The following is a 16,777-nucleotide window of genomic DNA, read 5'->3' as shown; positions in this document are numbered from 1 at the left end:
TTTGGATAGTATTTCCCCTTTCTGCTCTGTAGATGGACAGTTGGAAACAGTTTCCTTTTAGGCCCCAGTCTCAACAGAAAAACCCCTGCTTTCCCAAGAGGAAAATTGATCATCTCAGCCCGGATGTTTGCTTTGGCAGGAGTCAGTAGGAAGCTGCTGGGTGTGGGAAAAAGTAGAGAGAAGACAACATCTGAGAAGAAATTAGGTGGTAGAAGCTGGTTGAAATTTTAGAACGTCTCTGATAAGCGGTATAAAAAGTTTTAGACACATATTGTGCAGCATAGAAGTGTGTCAAAGGATGCTGGATTTATGTGTAGCAGTTTTTGCCTTTCGAGTCCACTGGATGAAGATAACAGGCTGAGTGAACCACTTTAGATTCCCGTTCACAGCTTTCATCGTTGTGAAAAACCTGGAAAGAATTGCAAATGCAATTTGCCATTCAAAGGCAGATCAATTGCATTCATTTTCTATATGATAAAATAGGGTTGCTGTAGCAGTTGGCTGCTAATTATGAATAAAGACATAGCATTTTTTAACCTTGCAGTCTTCAATGTCAAGTGCTTATTTTGGGGATTAAGCTGGAAAATGCTTGGAAGAAAGCCAGCATTAGTGGTGTTACTGTTTTAGACATTATCACAGCTACCAGTCCATGTGACAGATCTGAATCTTCCTGCATTTCTAACGCAAATCCAAGTGGTTTCTTAGATTTTGTCACTTTACCTCTTGTCTTAATATTTTAATTGCACAGCCAATTCCTGATGGTACAAACCTTACTGCTAACCACCCCCACCCTGTTTGACTGCACCATCAGAAAGATGTCAGAAATTTGTTGGCTTTAGTTTGGTGATTTATAGTGTAGGAGCTTTTTTTTTTTTTTTTTTTTAGTGCATGTTAGCAGCATATGGTTTACTTGTCTTCTAAATTGTATTTGTGAGAAGACGTTACTCTCTCTTCTTGCAAAGATGGGAATAGTGATATGAAGCACAAGGCTTGTGAAAGATGCAGTTCAGTATGAAGCATGAATATAAATCTTACGACGTTTTCAATCTTTTAAAATTTAAATATAATTTTTAAGTAGCAGTTACACATGCCATTTAATACTGTAAAACTGGTCTATTTCTCATTTTGGTACAGAGTAATTAATGATTCATCTGTTCTTACAGCTAGCCAATTTATATTTTATGTTGCCAGCTGGTTTATGGTATGTCAAAGGCGCAGAGAAAGGTATCATGGGTGTAATACATTAAAAATATGGTTTTTATCTATTGCTACACAGATACAAACTAATCAGAAATGGAAATTATGACCTTGCATTACTGAAGTCATTATGTAAACTGCGTACTTTCAAAATGATGGCAAACAGCACGTAAGCAGGACAAGACAAAAGAATTTAGTAGTTGTATTTCTGCAAGTAAGTGGAGCGTTTTAAAGTTGCAAAAGGAGCATTAAGTTACTTGCCAGTGAGATTTTTACCAGTCCTCTTAACTGGATCGTCAGTGTCATACACTGGAGGTACTTGTGTTACTGGGTGTTCTCTTTAATTTTATCATTTTTACTGTGTCAGCTTTTATTATCATTAACAACTAGGCTCACAAACTCAATTGTGTCCCGGTAGGATTTCGGATTATTCTTCAAATTACAGCAATTTGTCATGGTGTCACTGTTTTTTAACCTCTAACCCTAGGTTACCTACGGAGTCTGCAGAGTCCGGATTTGGCATGCCACCGATTCAATTTATATTGAATGTAAACAATTACAGTGTCTCACAAACAAACAAAAAGCAGTCAAAGTCAAAACTAAGGTCATAGTCTAGCTTGTTGTGAATCCATCTCTAATTGAACTGTTTTTTTTCCCCCCAAATCAGATCTAGGCAATACAATAGTATCACTCTTTACCATAAGGAGAAGCAGAAGTGAGTTAGGCTCTCATTAATGGCAGACACCCTGCTGTGTTGGCAGCGACAGAATTTAGAAGAATTGCTGCTACAACTGGTGTTTTTCATGGTATGTGACCGAGGAGGTTTTCAGGTTTTCACTGTGTGTATGTGTCTGTGGGTGAGAGAAAACAAGCCAACTAATCTCAGAGTCAAAGGAATGTGCTTGTTCAGAGGCAGGTAAGAAAAGATGGAAAGGAGGGGAGAACACCCAAAGCCAGAGAAGAGAAGGGAGGGTAGGGACTGAACATCCTCCAGCAGCTCAAGGGGCATCCCCAGGTGATCTGAAAGCCAGGTATGGCCAGGTGGTCTGATAGCCCTGGATGAGCCCTGCCATGGCCAGAGCTCTATTGCAGGACACAGCTGGGGCTTACTTGCATGGACAAGCCTCCAGACAACCCAACTGCTGAATTGTGGTTGGGACAAATTTACCATCTTCAGAAATTCACAACTGTGGTGTTGCAGTGATTAGGGACAGTGTGATTGTTAAATGTGAAGTAGAATTGCATTTCATCTGTTCCCTTTTTACCATTCTGTTACTTTTCAGATATTGCCATCACGATCATCCCGTGACTTAGAAATATCTTTTTTCTTTTTTCCCCCCCCATATGTGCTTTCCATTGTCTTTCAAGAACAAACACAGATGTTTCTCAGAACTCTCTTCCTTTTGGGTATTATAAATTCTTGCTTTCATTTGGTTTTTGTTTTGATTGAATGCCATCACTACTTCATGAGTTCAGATCGCAGTACTTGAGTGATATCGTAAAATCTTAAAGATCTCACAGACACGGTATTTCAAGCAGTAGCAATTGCTGGTATGGTCAGATCTCAAAAATAAGACTTTCAAGTGTACATATCAAATCTTAATGAGATTTGTAAGGTGTACTGGTTCTGGTCACATTTTTTTCTGTTAGTTGGCTGGAAGTCTGCATTGTTACTATAAAACTCGTGTTAAATGTTATTCAAGATTTTCGTAGCTTCTGATAACAAACCTTCCATTAAAAGTCCTTTGTCTGGATTGTTTTTGTGATATAATGATGATGGCTGCAGTTATTTCCAAGGGCTGGGGTGATTTTTGCCTCTTCAATGGCTTTCTTGTACTCAATTGCTGCTGGTACTGGAAGCTCTGAATTGACTGATTCACAGTTTTATTTGCTTATAGCAAATATATGGGTTTGTTACTTGTTTCTTCCTCTTTCTCAAAGATGGAGGACTGATGCTCAGTTATCATCCTATAAAAAAAATTTCCACGCTCCATTCAGTTCTGAATTGTTTCCACTTTGGGAAATTTGCATTGTGTGGCAAAATATGGAAATATAGCATTATTGCTTGTGTATTTAAATTGGAAAACTAATTTGCGTTCTGTGAAAACGCTGAATTTCAAATTGGTGAAATGCAATTTTTTAAACTTCTTTTGTTTTTGCTCAGAAGATCATCATTGAAGGGAACTTTGTTTCATGCAAAAAGACCTTTTCTGTCCAAAAAAAAAAAAAAAAAGGTAGTCTTTCATAAACTTGACATTTAGGAGCTGTGGCTTGAGGAGGTCACTTGGAATAAAGTGTTACAGTGAGTACCCTGCTGGTCAGGAGTCATATTCCAATGTTTTCTGTTGAACATGAACTGCCTACTTCCATCAGTTACATTCGCTCAAATAAAAGATAAATCTTCGGACTTATTATAGATACATTGAATAATTAAGAAGCCACTCTTAATTACTGCCTGAAGGAGTCATAAAAGTTACAGTACTAAGTGTGTTACCAAGTAAATTTTTAGATTAAACTTCTTTAAATAGAACTGTGCAATGTACATACTACCAGAGGAATCTGCCATGTCTTATTTTAAATGGTCTTTTATAATCTAATTCCATCTGTTTAAAATTTTTAGAAGTGCTTAAAAAATTGGCAGTGTAAGGGATGATCAGAACAATGAAGGGCTGCAGGCAGGCTCAGCAGGCAGGGATGAGGAAGGGCACCATGGGATAAGATCACCGGTCACTTCGCCCTTAGGCACAGTGTCCCTGTCCTGCAGATGGTCTTCTTCAACCCACCATAGGTAGCTGTCCCCCAAAACTTGCAGACATCGTTCTCTTTCATTTGTGTTATAATTGTCTTAACAGTAATTGCAATACTGAGTGCCTATTCTGTTATTTCATTGTGCTGGCTCAGCAATTCGTTAGTTGAAATTAGTTCACTCTGTTACAATCTGCAGATATTTTAAGGTTGAGCATTTATGCTTGCTCAGTGACTGAGTTAGTCCCTATCTAGCTGTAAGTAAAGTTAAATATAGTTTTGCTGAGTTCAGCAAAAATTGCACTGTGATCAGCCAACGCTCCCCTCCTCCTTGCTGAAGGGCTGGTGATGTGCTGGGGGTGTATTTCTGCTGGGCAGACCCTTCTGAGCCTTTTGGCCCGTGCTGGGTGAGGGCCCTTCTTCCATCCTTGTGTTATGAAACTGAGGCAGGCTTTCCCAAGCTGAATCCCTCTTACACAGAGTTGCATGTCGCTGTGCTCCTGCATCCTATCGCATGACTATTTCTCTTATGTGTGTGAGGTAACTCCAAGTGCAAATCCTTCAACTACTTTTCCCAGTGGGATAATTTCCCTTGCCTAAGGTGAGCATCTCAATCACTGAAACACAGTTTTATGTTCTTTTTAGTTGGAATTATTTCTGGATGCACAAAGAAAACATTCTTTGTTGCCACCTGATGCATCTTCAGCAGGAAGTATAATAAATATCCATACCCAGAATATAATTATCTCAAACAGAATTAGATGATATTGGATTTCCCATTTCAGTTTTCAGCATACTATTATACATTAAGGTGAGACTGTCTCCCAATGTTTCTGGGAATATTTAGTGACAGCAAAGTCTTTCATGAGCAAGCAAGCATCCCTTGTGACCTTAGTTGTGACCTCTAAGCTCTGGGAAGGATCGTACCTTCCAGTTATCTGATTCTGTGAGCGCTGAGCTAGCAGCTCCTGTGCTGGATGGGCAGAGCACTTCACCCAGCATTTCTGTGTTCTCCTTGGTGCCAGGCATCTCTTCTCTCTTCATTATGATGCTTCATTTTCAGCTGCTTACTTCTTTATTAGGTTGCAAATTCAATTAATTCTAGCTATACCTTAACCTGCAAGTATAGTTCAAAATAAGCAATGTGTGATTTCCTTTATTTAATTTACAATTATTGTATCTTCAGCCACAATAAAAATAATTTGTTTTGAAGTTTGTGCTTACCTTCCTTCCAACTGACTGCTATAAGGAGCCTTCTCCAGTCACTGTTTCCTTCTAGTTATCTGTTTCCAGTGCCAGATCACCTCTAATTTGTTCTTTTTCTGATTTTTGATTCCTGCTGTTGGTGTGAGGGTGGCCAAAATGAAATTTCTGAGTAGGTGTATTTGCTGTTTATTCTGTGTAGGTTTCCTTATTTGAAATGCCTCAAATGTTGGGTTTAAGCATGTCTTGCAAACTTCAATTTCCATTCAGTAATAGCTTTCGTTCTGTATACAGATGTTTTTGTGGTGGTTTTTTTTTCTTTTTCTTTTCATTCTGGTGAATACTTATGCACTTGTTCTGTTGTAGTTTTGTTTATTAAAAGTAGCTTGAATTCATTTTTGTCTTACGTTTGCCAGGTGAGCATTATTTCAGAGATTACAACTCTTACATCAGGTGCTTCGAATGCTGCTGTAGTTTAAATATTTAGATGATTGAGAGGAAAGACTAATAACAAAATCATTGCTTATATTGATGCATTTTTTGTTGTTGTTGTTGTTGTTTCTTTTAAATTTGAGAGATCGCACCTCTCTTAAGCTATCCCAACAATGTTACAGTTAATTTTATCTACAAGAAAAACACAGGGCTCTCTAGAAAAGCTTTTTTGTTCTGCAGCAGCTCTCTGGTTGTTGTCTGCAGGCATTCCCAAATAACCAGATTTCTGTGCCTCCTTAGTTATCATGGAACAGGGAAATATGTATCCACTCCTTGTGAAGTAAGGTAATACTGGAGAAGAAGCTCTTGGCACTTTATCTATCTGAATTAATTAAATACATTAGCGAAAGGAAGGAGACAGCATGACTGTCGTGTGCCATCTTATGTCATTTCTGTGCAGGCTTGTGAAGAGCATCGCCTTTTGGGCCAAGTTCCCTTTGCAGCTGTCATTTCTGTATGGCTGTGTGTAGAATGTAAAGATGGCAATAAATGATCCTGTACATTGATTTTGTTTAATAGACTTGCCAAGTGCTCAAAGGCTTCCTGAATTATTATTTGTTGAGATATTTCCAGTTCTGAATTAGCAAGGTGTTAGGAAGAGTGGCTGCGCTATGCTTTATAATGTGAAAGCTAACACACTCTTAATTTGATTAGATTCTTAATTATTTGCTTGACTCTCAAAATTTTTTTTGATGTGTTACAAATTCTCAGGCAGCTCCTGATATTTTATGACAGGTCATAATGTTTAAAAGTTTATCCTCTGTTTCCTTCTTTGTATAGAATGTTTGTCTTTTTATACCTGTTTTCTTGTCTCTTCAGTTTTGCTATTGAAATTGTTCCAGCTTCATCTCTCTGTGGTTTCTTTATCTTACCAGCTTAAGGCTTTCAGAGTGCCCATTTTGGAAGCTGTTTTGGGGATACTTTCCTTTCCCAATGTTTTGACTGTGTTGTAGCTGCACTATACAGGTGCTGTCTTTAATACAGTGTTCCTGTGCCACGCAAGGCTGTAAGCCAAGGATTTGCCCTGGGCACTTTTCCTCCTTGCCAGTCTCTACGAGGACTTCTGCTCTATAGTTCCTGCTCTTCCACTGGACTTAAGCCAGTAGATAAGGAACAGTTTTTTTCTATTTATTCCTTTCTTGGAGGGAAACAGCTGCAAGCAGCGCCCAGGGTTACCAGCCTGGGTTAATGTGACGTTGTGGGGCTTGGAAAGGGCTGTGGTGTATGCTACTGCTGTGATGGGATGCCAGGCCTGCTGCTTCCCTTTCAGGGTGAGACGGTGGCCCTACAGAGGAGCATTTGTCATAGTAATGTCCAGCTAAGGGCATCTGTCCTGCCTTGGATTCAGTGGGCCTTCTTGCAGGAGCCACCATGGCCAAATACCCTGCATTCTCTTAGTTGTAGAAAAGATACTAAGTTAGGCACAGAGCTCTCTCTGTAGTTAGCTCTGCCATCCTCACCACCACACTGCAGAAAAGAAGGGCAGAACTGCGCCTGGCTATGTGGAATGCTGAGCATGGTGAGGACTCAGTTCATCCTGTGCTCTGGTTTTCTGCACACCTCCATGGCACTGACCCTCAGGAACAGGCAGAGTGGAGGATGCTGAAGGAAGTCTGCTTCTGTAATTTCAATTACTTGATGATAATTTTTAATTGCTTGCTTTCTAATATCGCAGGTGCTGGGAGGCATTAGCTTTATTCAGTGTCCAGAGTATATAGGCTAGAAATAAATTATTTCTTCTGGATTGGTGTTACTTTTAGGTTTAACACAGTGTGTGTTAAAGAAGCTTACTCTGTGAATAACAGGATGGTTTCCCATTGTGATAGTAGCCATTAGGTTTTTCGAAACAGTTGGGCTACTGCGTCATTTTAAATATTAAGTATTCAATTCAGTACGTAGTAACTGAAGATTGTGTATTGAAATGTAAATTAAATGCTATAAATTTAAAGATTCTGAGCAATTACTGGAGAGGTGTTACAGTAGGACAAAATGATTTACTTTTTACTTGAGGGTAATGATTGATGCAGTTTTTCTCTTATTACTTTTTGTGTGTTAGCTTTTAGCAGTATCTATTTGTTTTTGTTTAAGCTGTCAAAGAACTAAAAATGAAATTATAAGGTAGTGCTGTGTATTGTATTTGACTGTTAAACAAGAAATATAAAGGGCTATTCAAAAATGTATGGGAATATGGATTTTTATTTTTAAATCTCTTATCAGAATCATTTATAATGCATTATCACTAGAACAGCAGTTAGATTAAGTCCTTTACCAAATACACATCATGTAATGAGATGTGCTTGAAAGCCTTCAAAATAAGGGAAAGTGGAGGGATACCATTACATCTTTTATCACCTGTGGGGCGATTCTCCCCAAGGCAAGTGGCTGGTACTGAGGTCTGTGCTGTCAAGGCAAGGTGGTTTCTACGATCTCTTTTGTTCACAATTAGCTTGGATATTTCTTCTGCCCTGCTGTGAGAGGCTAGCATCACACAGGAGAGAGAAGGGTCCAGAGTGATGTATGCTCATTCTGGACGGAAATGCTAAGTGAGGACTAGATAGCAGAGAAAAATATTACTCTAAAGGTAGTATTCTCAAATACTGAAAAGTAAAACCCCTCAAAACCAGAAGGAATATATTTTCTATCACACAAAATGTTTCTCCTGGGCTGAGGGCTCTGAGCTCCTTCTCTGTTGTGCTGAGCTGGGCTGGAGGAAGACTGGATGTGGAACACATGGTGATTCCTTGTTGCTTTGTCCTTCAAATGACTGGCAGACAAGGAGTTCCCATACTTCTGAAGAGGAGTATGGCTGTATTGCATTGTCTTATTTTCCTGGGCATTAAAGATAAATAAATAAAAAGCCAAGCTAATTTGCCAGTGGCCTAATTGGAGAAGTCTTTAAGCCTTTTCTTTAACTGTATGTAAACGGGATATGCATAAAGGGAAGGAAGCATCTGGCTCATAAATATTTTCTGTTGGTGAACAAATTCAATTGCTATGAAATATCAACATAATCGGTTACCTAAATATTTTATTATATTTTTCTGTAGCTGACTGATTGAATGTGTTAATCTGCCCGTTTCAAGATGAGAGGACAAAGTTGGTTCTGATTCTCACAATTTGCTGACCTTGGGGTGTGGTGAGCAAATTCTGTCAAGGCACTAGAAGGACTCAGGTGGCTACACAAACATTACATTAAGGTAATAAGATAGTCTACCTTCATTACAATTTGTGTAACTTTTAAGGATTTTAAAACTCACAGTACTGTGAATCTTTCTTTCTTCAGAAATCGTTAGTTTGAAGTTCAGTACCAGTTCAAAATTCAGTTCAATTTGACTTAAAGTCATTGTGTTTTACTGAAAGAACTCAGAAGCATCTGTATATGAAAAGTTTTGTTAGACAAAGAAGATACTTAAGTATTCAACCACTTTTTTCTGTCAACTGCTCTTCAAGCTTAATTGTTATAATTCAGAGTGATGAATTTGAGGGTAGTAAAATGGAAACAAGTACTAACAATGCTCTATTTCAGGTCTTGAGGGTTTAAATTATTAAAGGTTGTGCTCTAATATCAGTTTCTAACAAAGCTAAATGGAAGCTCTTTGTGTGAACGTGTTTAAGAGAAGAACAGAAACGTTCTGCATGAGCAAAATGGGAAGATCAAACAATCACCAACTACTTATGAATAGGATTACATGGAATTCTCAGGGCCAGTTGTCTTCAGACACCTCATTCTTCCCCCTCTCATGCAGTAGGGCTTATTGGTGGAAATACAACGAGCAAACATTACAACTGTTGTTCAGTGAACATGTGTTCTCTTCTGCTTCAGTTCCTTCACCATCCAGCTAAACTATATTGTAACATAATCACACATTCTCAACCCTGCTTACATTTTTGCTAGTTTTGATTTCTTCCTCAAGGTCCTGGCTGCTTCCTGCTGCGTTCTGTGGATCCTTCCTTTGTTTGACCTCCATCTTCCCCTTTCCCCATTGCATCCTGAAACTCCTGACAGAGTGAAATACAGGTTTCTTCCTCATTTTTCTCCCTGTCTCTGAGTTCTTCTCATCGTGGCACAGAAACAGTTTTTGTTTGCTGTGCTCCTTTCACTATTCTGTTTTCTTACCGACACCATCAGTCTCTTGGTATCTGTCCTGTGCCCACTCTTACTTTGCTCCTTATCTTTCCCTCTCAATTGACACTATCTCTGAACAGCTTGCACACATTATAACACATCTTAATACACTTAGTCTTTTCCACTTTTGGGGAAGGAATAAAACAGAAAAAGCTCTTGGCTTGCTAGCCTATCTTCTTCCTTTCTCCTCTGTTCTTATTAGGCACATATATTTCAACCTCTTGAATCCACGTTTTGTTTACTGCTGCTCTCTACAGTCTCTAATGACCTTCTTTTAAAGGAAGCTCAAAACCAGTTCTCCATCCTCATTACTGAGTCAGTGTTTACTCATATGTCCGACTGATCTGTACTTGGCTCTCCCACTTTGTAGTTTGCTTGTAAATTCTTTAGGATAGGGTGTTTCTTTATTTCTGTTTGTATGCTATTCTGCCCTGTTAGTGGGCTGTTCTAAGCACAGGACTGTGAACTGCTGTGAAAGTGCAAATGACTAATATATTCTTGATCAAAGGTTCCTTTTCCCTCACCCTTTCCCTGGATATTTTGACTGGATCAAATTATGTAGATTATCAGTGGGATTGCTAATAAGCAGCATTTTCAAACGACATGGCTAGTTATCCACAAATGTTGCCTCACAAATTTGCATTGCACTGCAAACTTAGAGCAGAATTCTGCTAATCTTTCTCATGTGAACTGACACACTTACGTCAGTGGACAACTAAGATTTGCCACACAGTAAGGATTTGGCTCATAATCCCAGGGAAAGCATTTGCATACACACAGGGAATACTGTCTGGTGGCTTTGTTAAAAGCTTTCTCCTCACTCCATTTCTCCGTATGTGATTTTCAACTTGAAAGTGGGAGGAACGAAGCAAACTCCATCTGACCCACGGTGCGTAAGGAGGTTGTCTGTAAGGCTGTCTAATTCAAATGGCGAGAGGAGAAAATAATCTCTAGATGGGAGTTGTTACATCAACTTCACAAAAAGAAGTGAAAACACTCTATAACTGCTTAAATTACACTTAACAGTTATGGGCAGGGTGCAAACTCAGAATGGCTTAAAATCATAAAATTTCAACAGATTGAGGATGAAGGACAAATAAGGGATGGCGACTGCTGAGCTTATGTTGAAAGGCAGGAAAATTTTCTCTCAGGTGCTGTAGAAATTGCAAAAGCTTTGGTCACAGAAATGTGTTTACAAAAATGATTTGCAGTGTGGTTTTTGTTTTCTTCTCCATGAACTGCCAAGCATAGCTTTTTTGGGACTTTGTACCTCATTTGAGAAATTTATTATAGACTTATTTTCAATTTCTTTTTTTAATGTGTAGTTGTTTTTTTTTTTATGGGAAAGATACAAGTTCATTTCCTCTATGTTTGTGGATATTAATTATTCACTGTATTTTTAGTCAACTGTGTTAGGTAACTTTTGGGATCAAATACCCTGCAATGTGACATTTCTTCCAGTTTCAGCAGTCACAGATCAGAGGAAACTGCTAAAAGAACATGGGTGCCTTATGCATCCATTATACAAAATGGAGAGATTTCTGACTCATCTGCTCTGAATTGCTCCCGAGGTTCCTAACAAAAGCAGCCAGGTTAGTTTTCTAAATTTGGGTGTAAACTTGCTCTTTGTACTCTTTGCTGCTGACTTCAGGGTGTCAGGATGTCATGTTGCTCATGACACCTCTTGTCTTTGCAGGACCGGATCCTAAAATAGCATGACAGAGAGTGACAAAATAAGCCAGCTCTATCAGATAGATTTGAGTTATATTATATAAAATAAATATCAGTATTTGTAAGGTCTTCTTTCTTATTTCAGTCAGCTTCTAGGAATACTTTCCCACTTAACGTATTACAAATTCTCACAATTACTTCATGTACTAGCTAACATTATCATCTAGTATCTATGCTGTACTTGCTTCTGATAGCCAGGTAAAAAAATCAGAATAATGGACAGCAGGATAGTCTACCCAAAGCTACTGGAATGACTGGATCCTTGTTTTAGGATCCTACCTTGTAACTGATACTTCAGCTGTCTACCAGTCCGTGTATGTCTATAAAGATGTTCCTGATCATAAAGCAGCAGGCCCTAGGTTGTTTGGTGTTGCTGCTGATGTGCTTTCCCTCTAAACTGAAAAAGAGAACTGGTTTTGTGCACAGCCTTGAAAAATGGATGGTACCGGTGTGTGAGTGGATGGGATATCCTGAGGTTGGAAGGATTTTGTGCATGGACAGGAGTGAGAAAGGCAGCACCTGGTAGAAGAGGGTTAGCACTGAGTAGCTGCAGATAGCACCACAGCACTGACTGATACTCTGAGTGGAGAAGTAAGGGTTCTCGTGTTGTCACCTTGAACTGCTGCGTGTATGTAAGTGTGTTCACAATAAATGCAAGTATAGAATATCTTCTTTTACTTCCCTACCTTCTCAGATGCAAATATATGATAACGTTTACTTGGTAGCTTGAAGATGTTTCAGTTTTATTTTGCTTCATCAATGAGAAAGGGAGGTCATTCTGCTGCTATTTTTCTTCTATCTCCAACCGTAATTCATTCTGAAATTAGATGTTTATCCCAGGAAAGTCATTACAGAGAGCATTTTATATAGTTCTCTGCTTTTTCCCAAAGTCATGTATCCCTTTTATAGTAATGGCAGCACACTTAGTACGCATGGTTCTTGAAGGTAAAGCTGTCTTCATTAAAAAGATGCAAGAACAAAAATCAACAACTCCAGGATCCATGTAATATTACACACAAAAACAACCTGTAGTAATGCTGACAACTTAACTATATTTTTTGTGTTCAGTTCCAGGGCCTAAGTCACAGGCCTATCCCTCTCCTCTGAATGATTTTGTGATTGTGTACTCCCTGTAATTGCTGTAATGGCTTTGGTACCCAGCCACTTGTCCTCTATTCAGATGTACTTCAGTGGTGCTTCTCAGAATACATTCCCTCTGCAAACAGTTTGTACTTCCTGAACAGGAACTAAAAGCCTGTCCTTTCAGTTGAAAGAATTTTGTTTTAATGTATACCATTGTAACTGCCCTTAATTTAAATACTTATACTAAAGAATAAGGTATATTTTATACTGCAAGTGCATCATTTTTTCACTTCTATTTTTTTTGTATTTCTAAGTATACAAATTTCAGCACTACTTTTTCCAAATGATGGCTAGAAAAAGGAGTGAAAAAAGATCAAAGAAATTGTCTTAACCTGCATCACTGCCTTTGTCCAGGTTTCTGATATAGTGGAGCCACTGAGACTTGTTTTCTTGCCCTCATTTTCTTTTCCATACTTTGAATTTTGCCTTTTTTTTTTTTTTTTAATGAAACTGGCAAAATTGAAAGACAAATGACAGCTGTTTTATCTTACTTTTTCCTGGTGGATGCCTAGTCTCTCACCATTCCGTTTTCAGAGGCAGGCATTTGGCAATTTCAGTAATATTTATCCAGGCTGACATTGAACGACTGTTGCTTTTGCTGCATATGACAGTATTGACTAGCGCAGAGCTGTGGCCTCCCGTCAGTGTGCAATACGTGTCGATGCAAACCCATTTAAGCAGCTGGAAGTTCTTTCTCCCCCATCCCTCCCTTAAATTTTTCATTGCCCATCTTCGCAGCAGAAGGGCTAAAATAATTACCTGCAGTCTCATTTTTCACTTTCCTACATGCAGATCTTGCGTGGTTGGGCAGCGAGAGGCTGGCTGGGAGGGGCCTGCTCTGATGCAGCACAGGCATATGACAGCAGCAACAGCCAGCAGAGAGCTTCGCCAGGCGGCTTTTGCTGCAGTACGCTGATTGCCACTTGAGAGCATCCGCCAGGATCCCCGGCAGCAGGCACTCGGAGGAGACGCTGCGTGGGCACTTGTTTAAGGAGTACCTGACTAAACAATTGGGTTATTCTTTAACTGCAGGAGAAGTGCCTGTATTCCCTTCACGCAAGCTCCCTACTGGCTTTCTGCATTCTTAATTTATCGGAGCTGTTCTTCCCTCCGCTTCCCTCCCGTGACTTCTTTTCTTTTCCTTCCTTTTATTCTAGTTATTTATTTTGAGCGTTTTCACCTCCCAAATCTGTGCTGCATCACCAGCTTTCATTATGCTGTGCTCGGTAGCCCGGTGTGCTCCCCGCCTCTGCTAGGCAGTGGCAGCATGGATGGTGCTCTTGTGACGACCTCTGCTGATGCTATCAGTCCACTGCGGATAGGCATGCTGAGTAATCCTGCTGTAAATGGGCGAGGACACGGACACACGAAAAATTAACCACAGCTTTCTTCGAGACCACAACTATGTGACTGAAGGTAACAGAAATACTGTCGTTATTCTCTTCTTGCATTGCATATTCTGTGCCAGGAATGCACTGTCACGTTTGGAGATGTAGGCTGTTCTTTCTTTCTTTTTTTTTTTTTTTCCAGCAGTCTTTCAGGGCGTTTTTCTGTGTGATGTAGCGACAGAATCTGTTTGAATTTGCTAAATCTCAAAGGCATTCTGTCTTGATGTGATGGTATATGAAACTATATGTGCTGAAGAAGGTCTTGCATTGTGCTGAGTTTGTGCTAGTGAGGTGTGCAGCACCTGGCATTGAATGCACAGGAGCTGCAGTGTGAAAGCCTGGAAGCAGCCGATCCCTTTAAAAAGATGAAAGATTTCAGATCTCTGCAGTAAAAGAAACAATCTGTAAAGTTAACTGTTTGCTGGTGTAATAAAGGTTATGCATCTCATTTGGGTAATTGTAGCCTGAGCATCACAGACATTGCTGAGCTGATTGTTCCCTTGAGAATTGTATAAATTTAGAAAGGACGTGTATGCATTATCTTTAGAAATACTGCTGCCTCCTTGCCACCCTCTCTCTGTATGTGCAAGGTACAAGAGGAAAGAAAAGGCACCTTCATTTTAAGTCCTTCAATGGCTGCTGGTTTATTATATAAAAAGGGTTTTCCTGCAGGTGACATTGAGTGCCCAGATATTTTAGCTTGAGATGAGTGAAATGGTTGGGTCGGATACTGATCCAGTTTGCATCACCAAAAAGTTGCTTTAAGAGCAGGCCATTTTAAGGTTGATTTATTGAACAGGAGAAATGTAACTGTAGGTGCTTGACTTTGCAAACATATTTGTGTGTGCTGAGTTTTAACAGCACTTTCCAGCAGCAGAAACAGTACTTCAGTGTAGGCTTATATAATATGAACATACTTATCAGGGTCACCCAGCACTACTTAAGACTCAGTCTACAGATTGTGTCATCATTTGATCAATGTTCAGTCACTTAATACTCCCATGCTGCATCCTGAAATGCGATCAGCTGATGCTCTCTCGATTATTGATGATTCCCATTTTTTTAGAATGTGGAGAGCAGTGAGATGATTTGGCCAGACTGTAAACACAAAGCAGATTTTTTCAGAAGGGAAATTTAGAAAGCTGTGCACTCTAACTGTTACCACTGGCTGGTATAGCTGTTTGATCATCTTGCCTCCAGGACATCCCTGGCATCCTTGTTCATGTTTCTGTGCACTCTCAAAATTTGTTTTCAATTTTCAATGCCTTTTGTCTGAATGATGCTTTACATTTTGAGATGTATTCTTCTGTGAGAACATTTGAAGCAACTTTGTCTTACATTTATTAGGTTTATAAATTGATGTCTTCACTTTTGCAAGATGTACTGTGCAGTTACTGCAGTGTACTATCTACATGTTGAGATTCAGATGTATATTTAACGTGCATGTGTGGCTGCATGAAAATTTGGACTTTTAATCTGTCAGTTTTGTAATCTGAGGGAAAGAATCACTTGTGGATTTTGCAAATCAGTCCTTTATATGTTACAGGTGTTTTAGATGCGTTTTTTTAGTAATTTGAGGCACACAACTGACTGAAGTGTGAGATTTTCTCACTCTCTATCTTCGCTTGATCTTTGGATTGGAAGGACTGGATGTTCTTTCATGATTGCGCCTGGAGTGGCTTGTCTTAAGTGGGTCAAAGTAGGCCTTAAATATCGGTGTCAACCTATATTTCCCCTGGGATTGAGAGTTGTTGTGAAATTTGTTGATTTTGAGTAGATGATGTATAGAAGACTGTCATAGCAAAGGCTATTTGAAATGGTGTTAATTCTTCAGCTCTGAGTTCTGTAATGCTCAGCTGGACAGCTGTAATATGAAATTCTTTCATCTATTATACCAGAAGTTGTCACACCTTTTTAAAGCATCATGAAAATCATGAGGGAACAGATTTATTTGTGAAATTTTTCCAGGGACGCCTTCAGGAATCCAGCTCACAAATTTTCATTTCTAATTGATACTAACTGATAATTGATCTAATTGATAATTGATTTTGTTTAAAATGCCTAATGACTGTGTAAGTTAAACTTGCTTAAAATGTACTTTGTTCATTGTCTTGTGTTTTCTTTTTCTTTTTTAAATTTTATGATTTTATTTATTTAAAGAGCTGGCTCCATGAAACAACCTTTAACACTTCTCATCTAGGAAGGCCAGAAGTCCTTTTTGCAGCCCTTTGCATTTGGCTCTGTCATGTTGGTACTGTGGGTATGATAGCAGCGTACATCTGCAAATGCAGCCATGCTGTTTTGCAAATAGTTTTGCATTATTTTGTTATATTGAAATGTGTTTTGGGGAGGGTCAAACTGAAGATGGACTTTTTTTTTTTTTTTTTGCTTTTGTAACCCACAAAACAAATAAATATTTTACATTTTATTCAGCATATTGGAAAACTTACTGATCCTTTGTTGTCTGTGAATAATTATGATGTTCTCTTTTGTTTTCAGAGTTTAAAATCTTGGTAAGGGGTTCTTCTGTTATCGCTGCTCTAAATTCAGCAGACTAAATTCACTTGCAGAAGGAGGTGTTTCTAACCTTTATATGCACTTATTTCCCATCTGTTCCCTGAGGAAAGTAAAGCCAACAACAGTCAAGATGATGTGGGTTAACTGGAGTATTGCTTTATTTCTGATCTATTATTTCATTGAAAAAAAACAAACAAACAAAAAAACCCACCAACAAACCACCAAAAAAGTGTTA

General features: G+C 38.9%; 1 protein-coding gene across 5 annotated transcripts in view; it reads left to right on the top strand.

Moving 5' to 3' along the window:
- Positions 1-16,777, top strand: part of PPP2R2C (protein phosphatase 2 regulatory subunit Bgamma) — a 175,412-nt gene that overhangs the window by 38,612 nt on the left and 120,023 nt on the right. The window contains exon 1 of one of the 5 annotated variants that reach the window (XM_085223506.1): positions 13,673-14,053. The exons of the other annotated variants lie outside the window; for them this stretch is intronic. Coding sequence (XP_085079632.1) covers positions 13,984-14,053 — 70 coding nt within the window. The 5' untranslated portion in view covers positions 13,673-13,983. Of the gene's footprint in view, positions 1-13,672; positions 14,054-16,777 lie in introns of those variants that run through there. 5 annotated transcript variants of the gene reach the window in all.

Source organism: Meleagris gallopavo, chromosome 4 (genome assembly GCF_905368555.1).
Source record: "Meleagris gallopavo chromosome 4, MGAL_WU_HG_1.1, whole genome shotgun sequence".
Classification (NCBI taxonomy): domain Eukaryota; kingdom Metazoa; phylum Chordata; class Aves; order Galliformes; family Phasianidae; genus Meleagris; species Meleagris gallopavo.
This window is presented reverse-complemented; position numbering and strand designations above follow the sequence as displayed.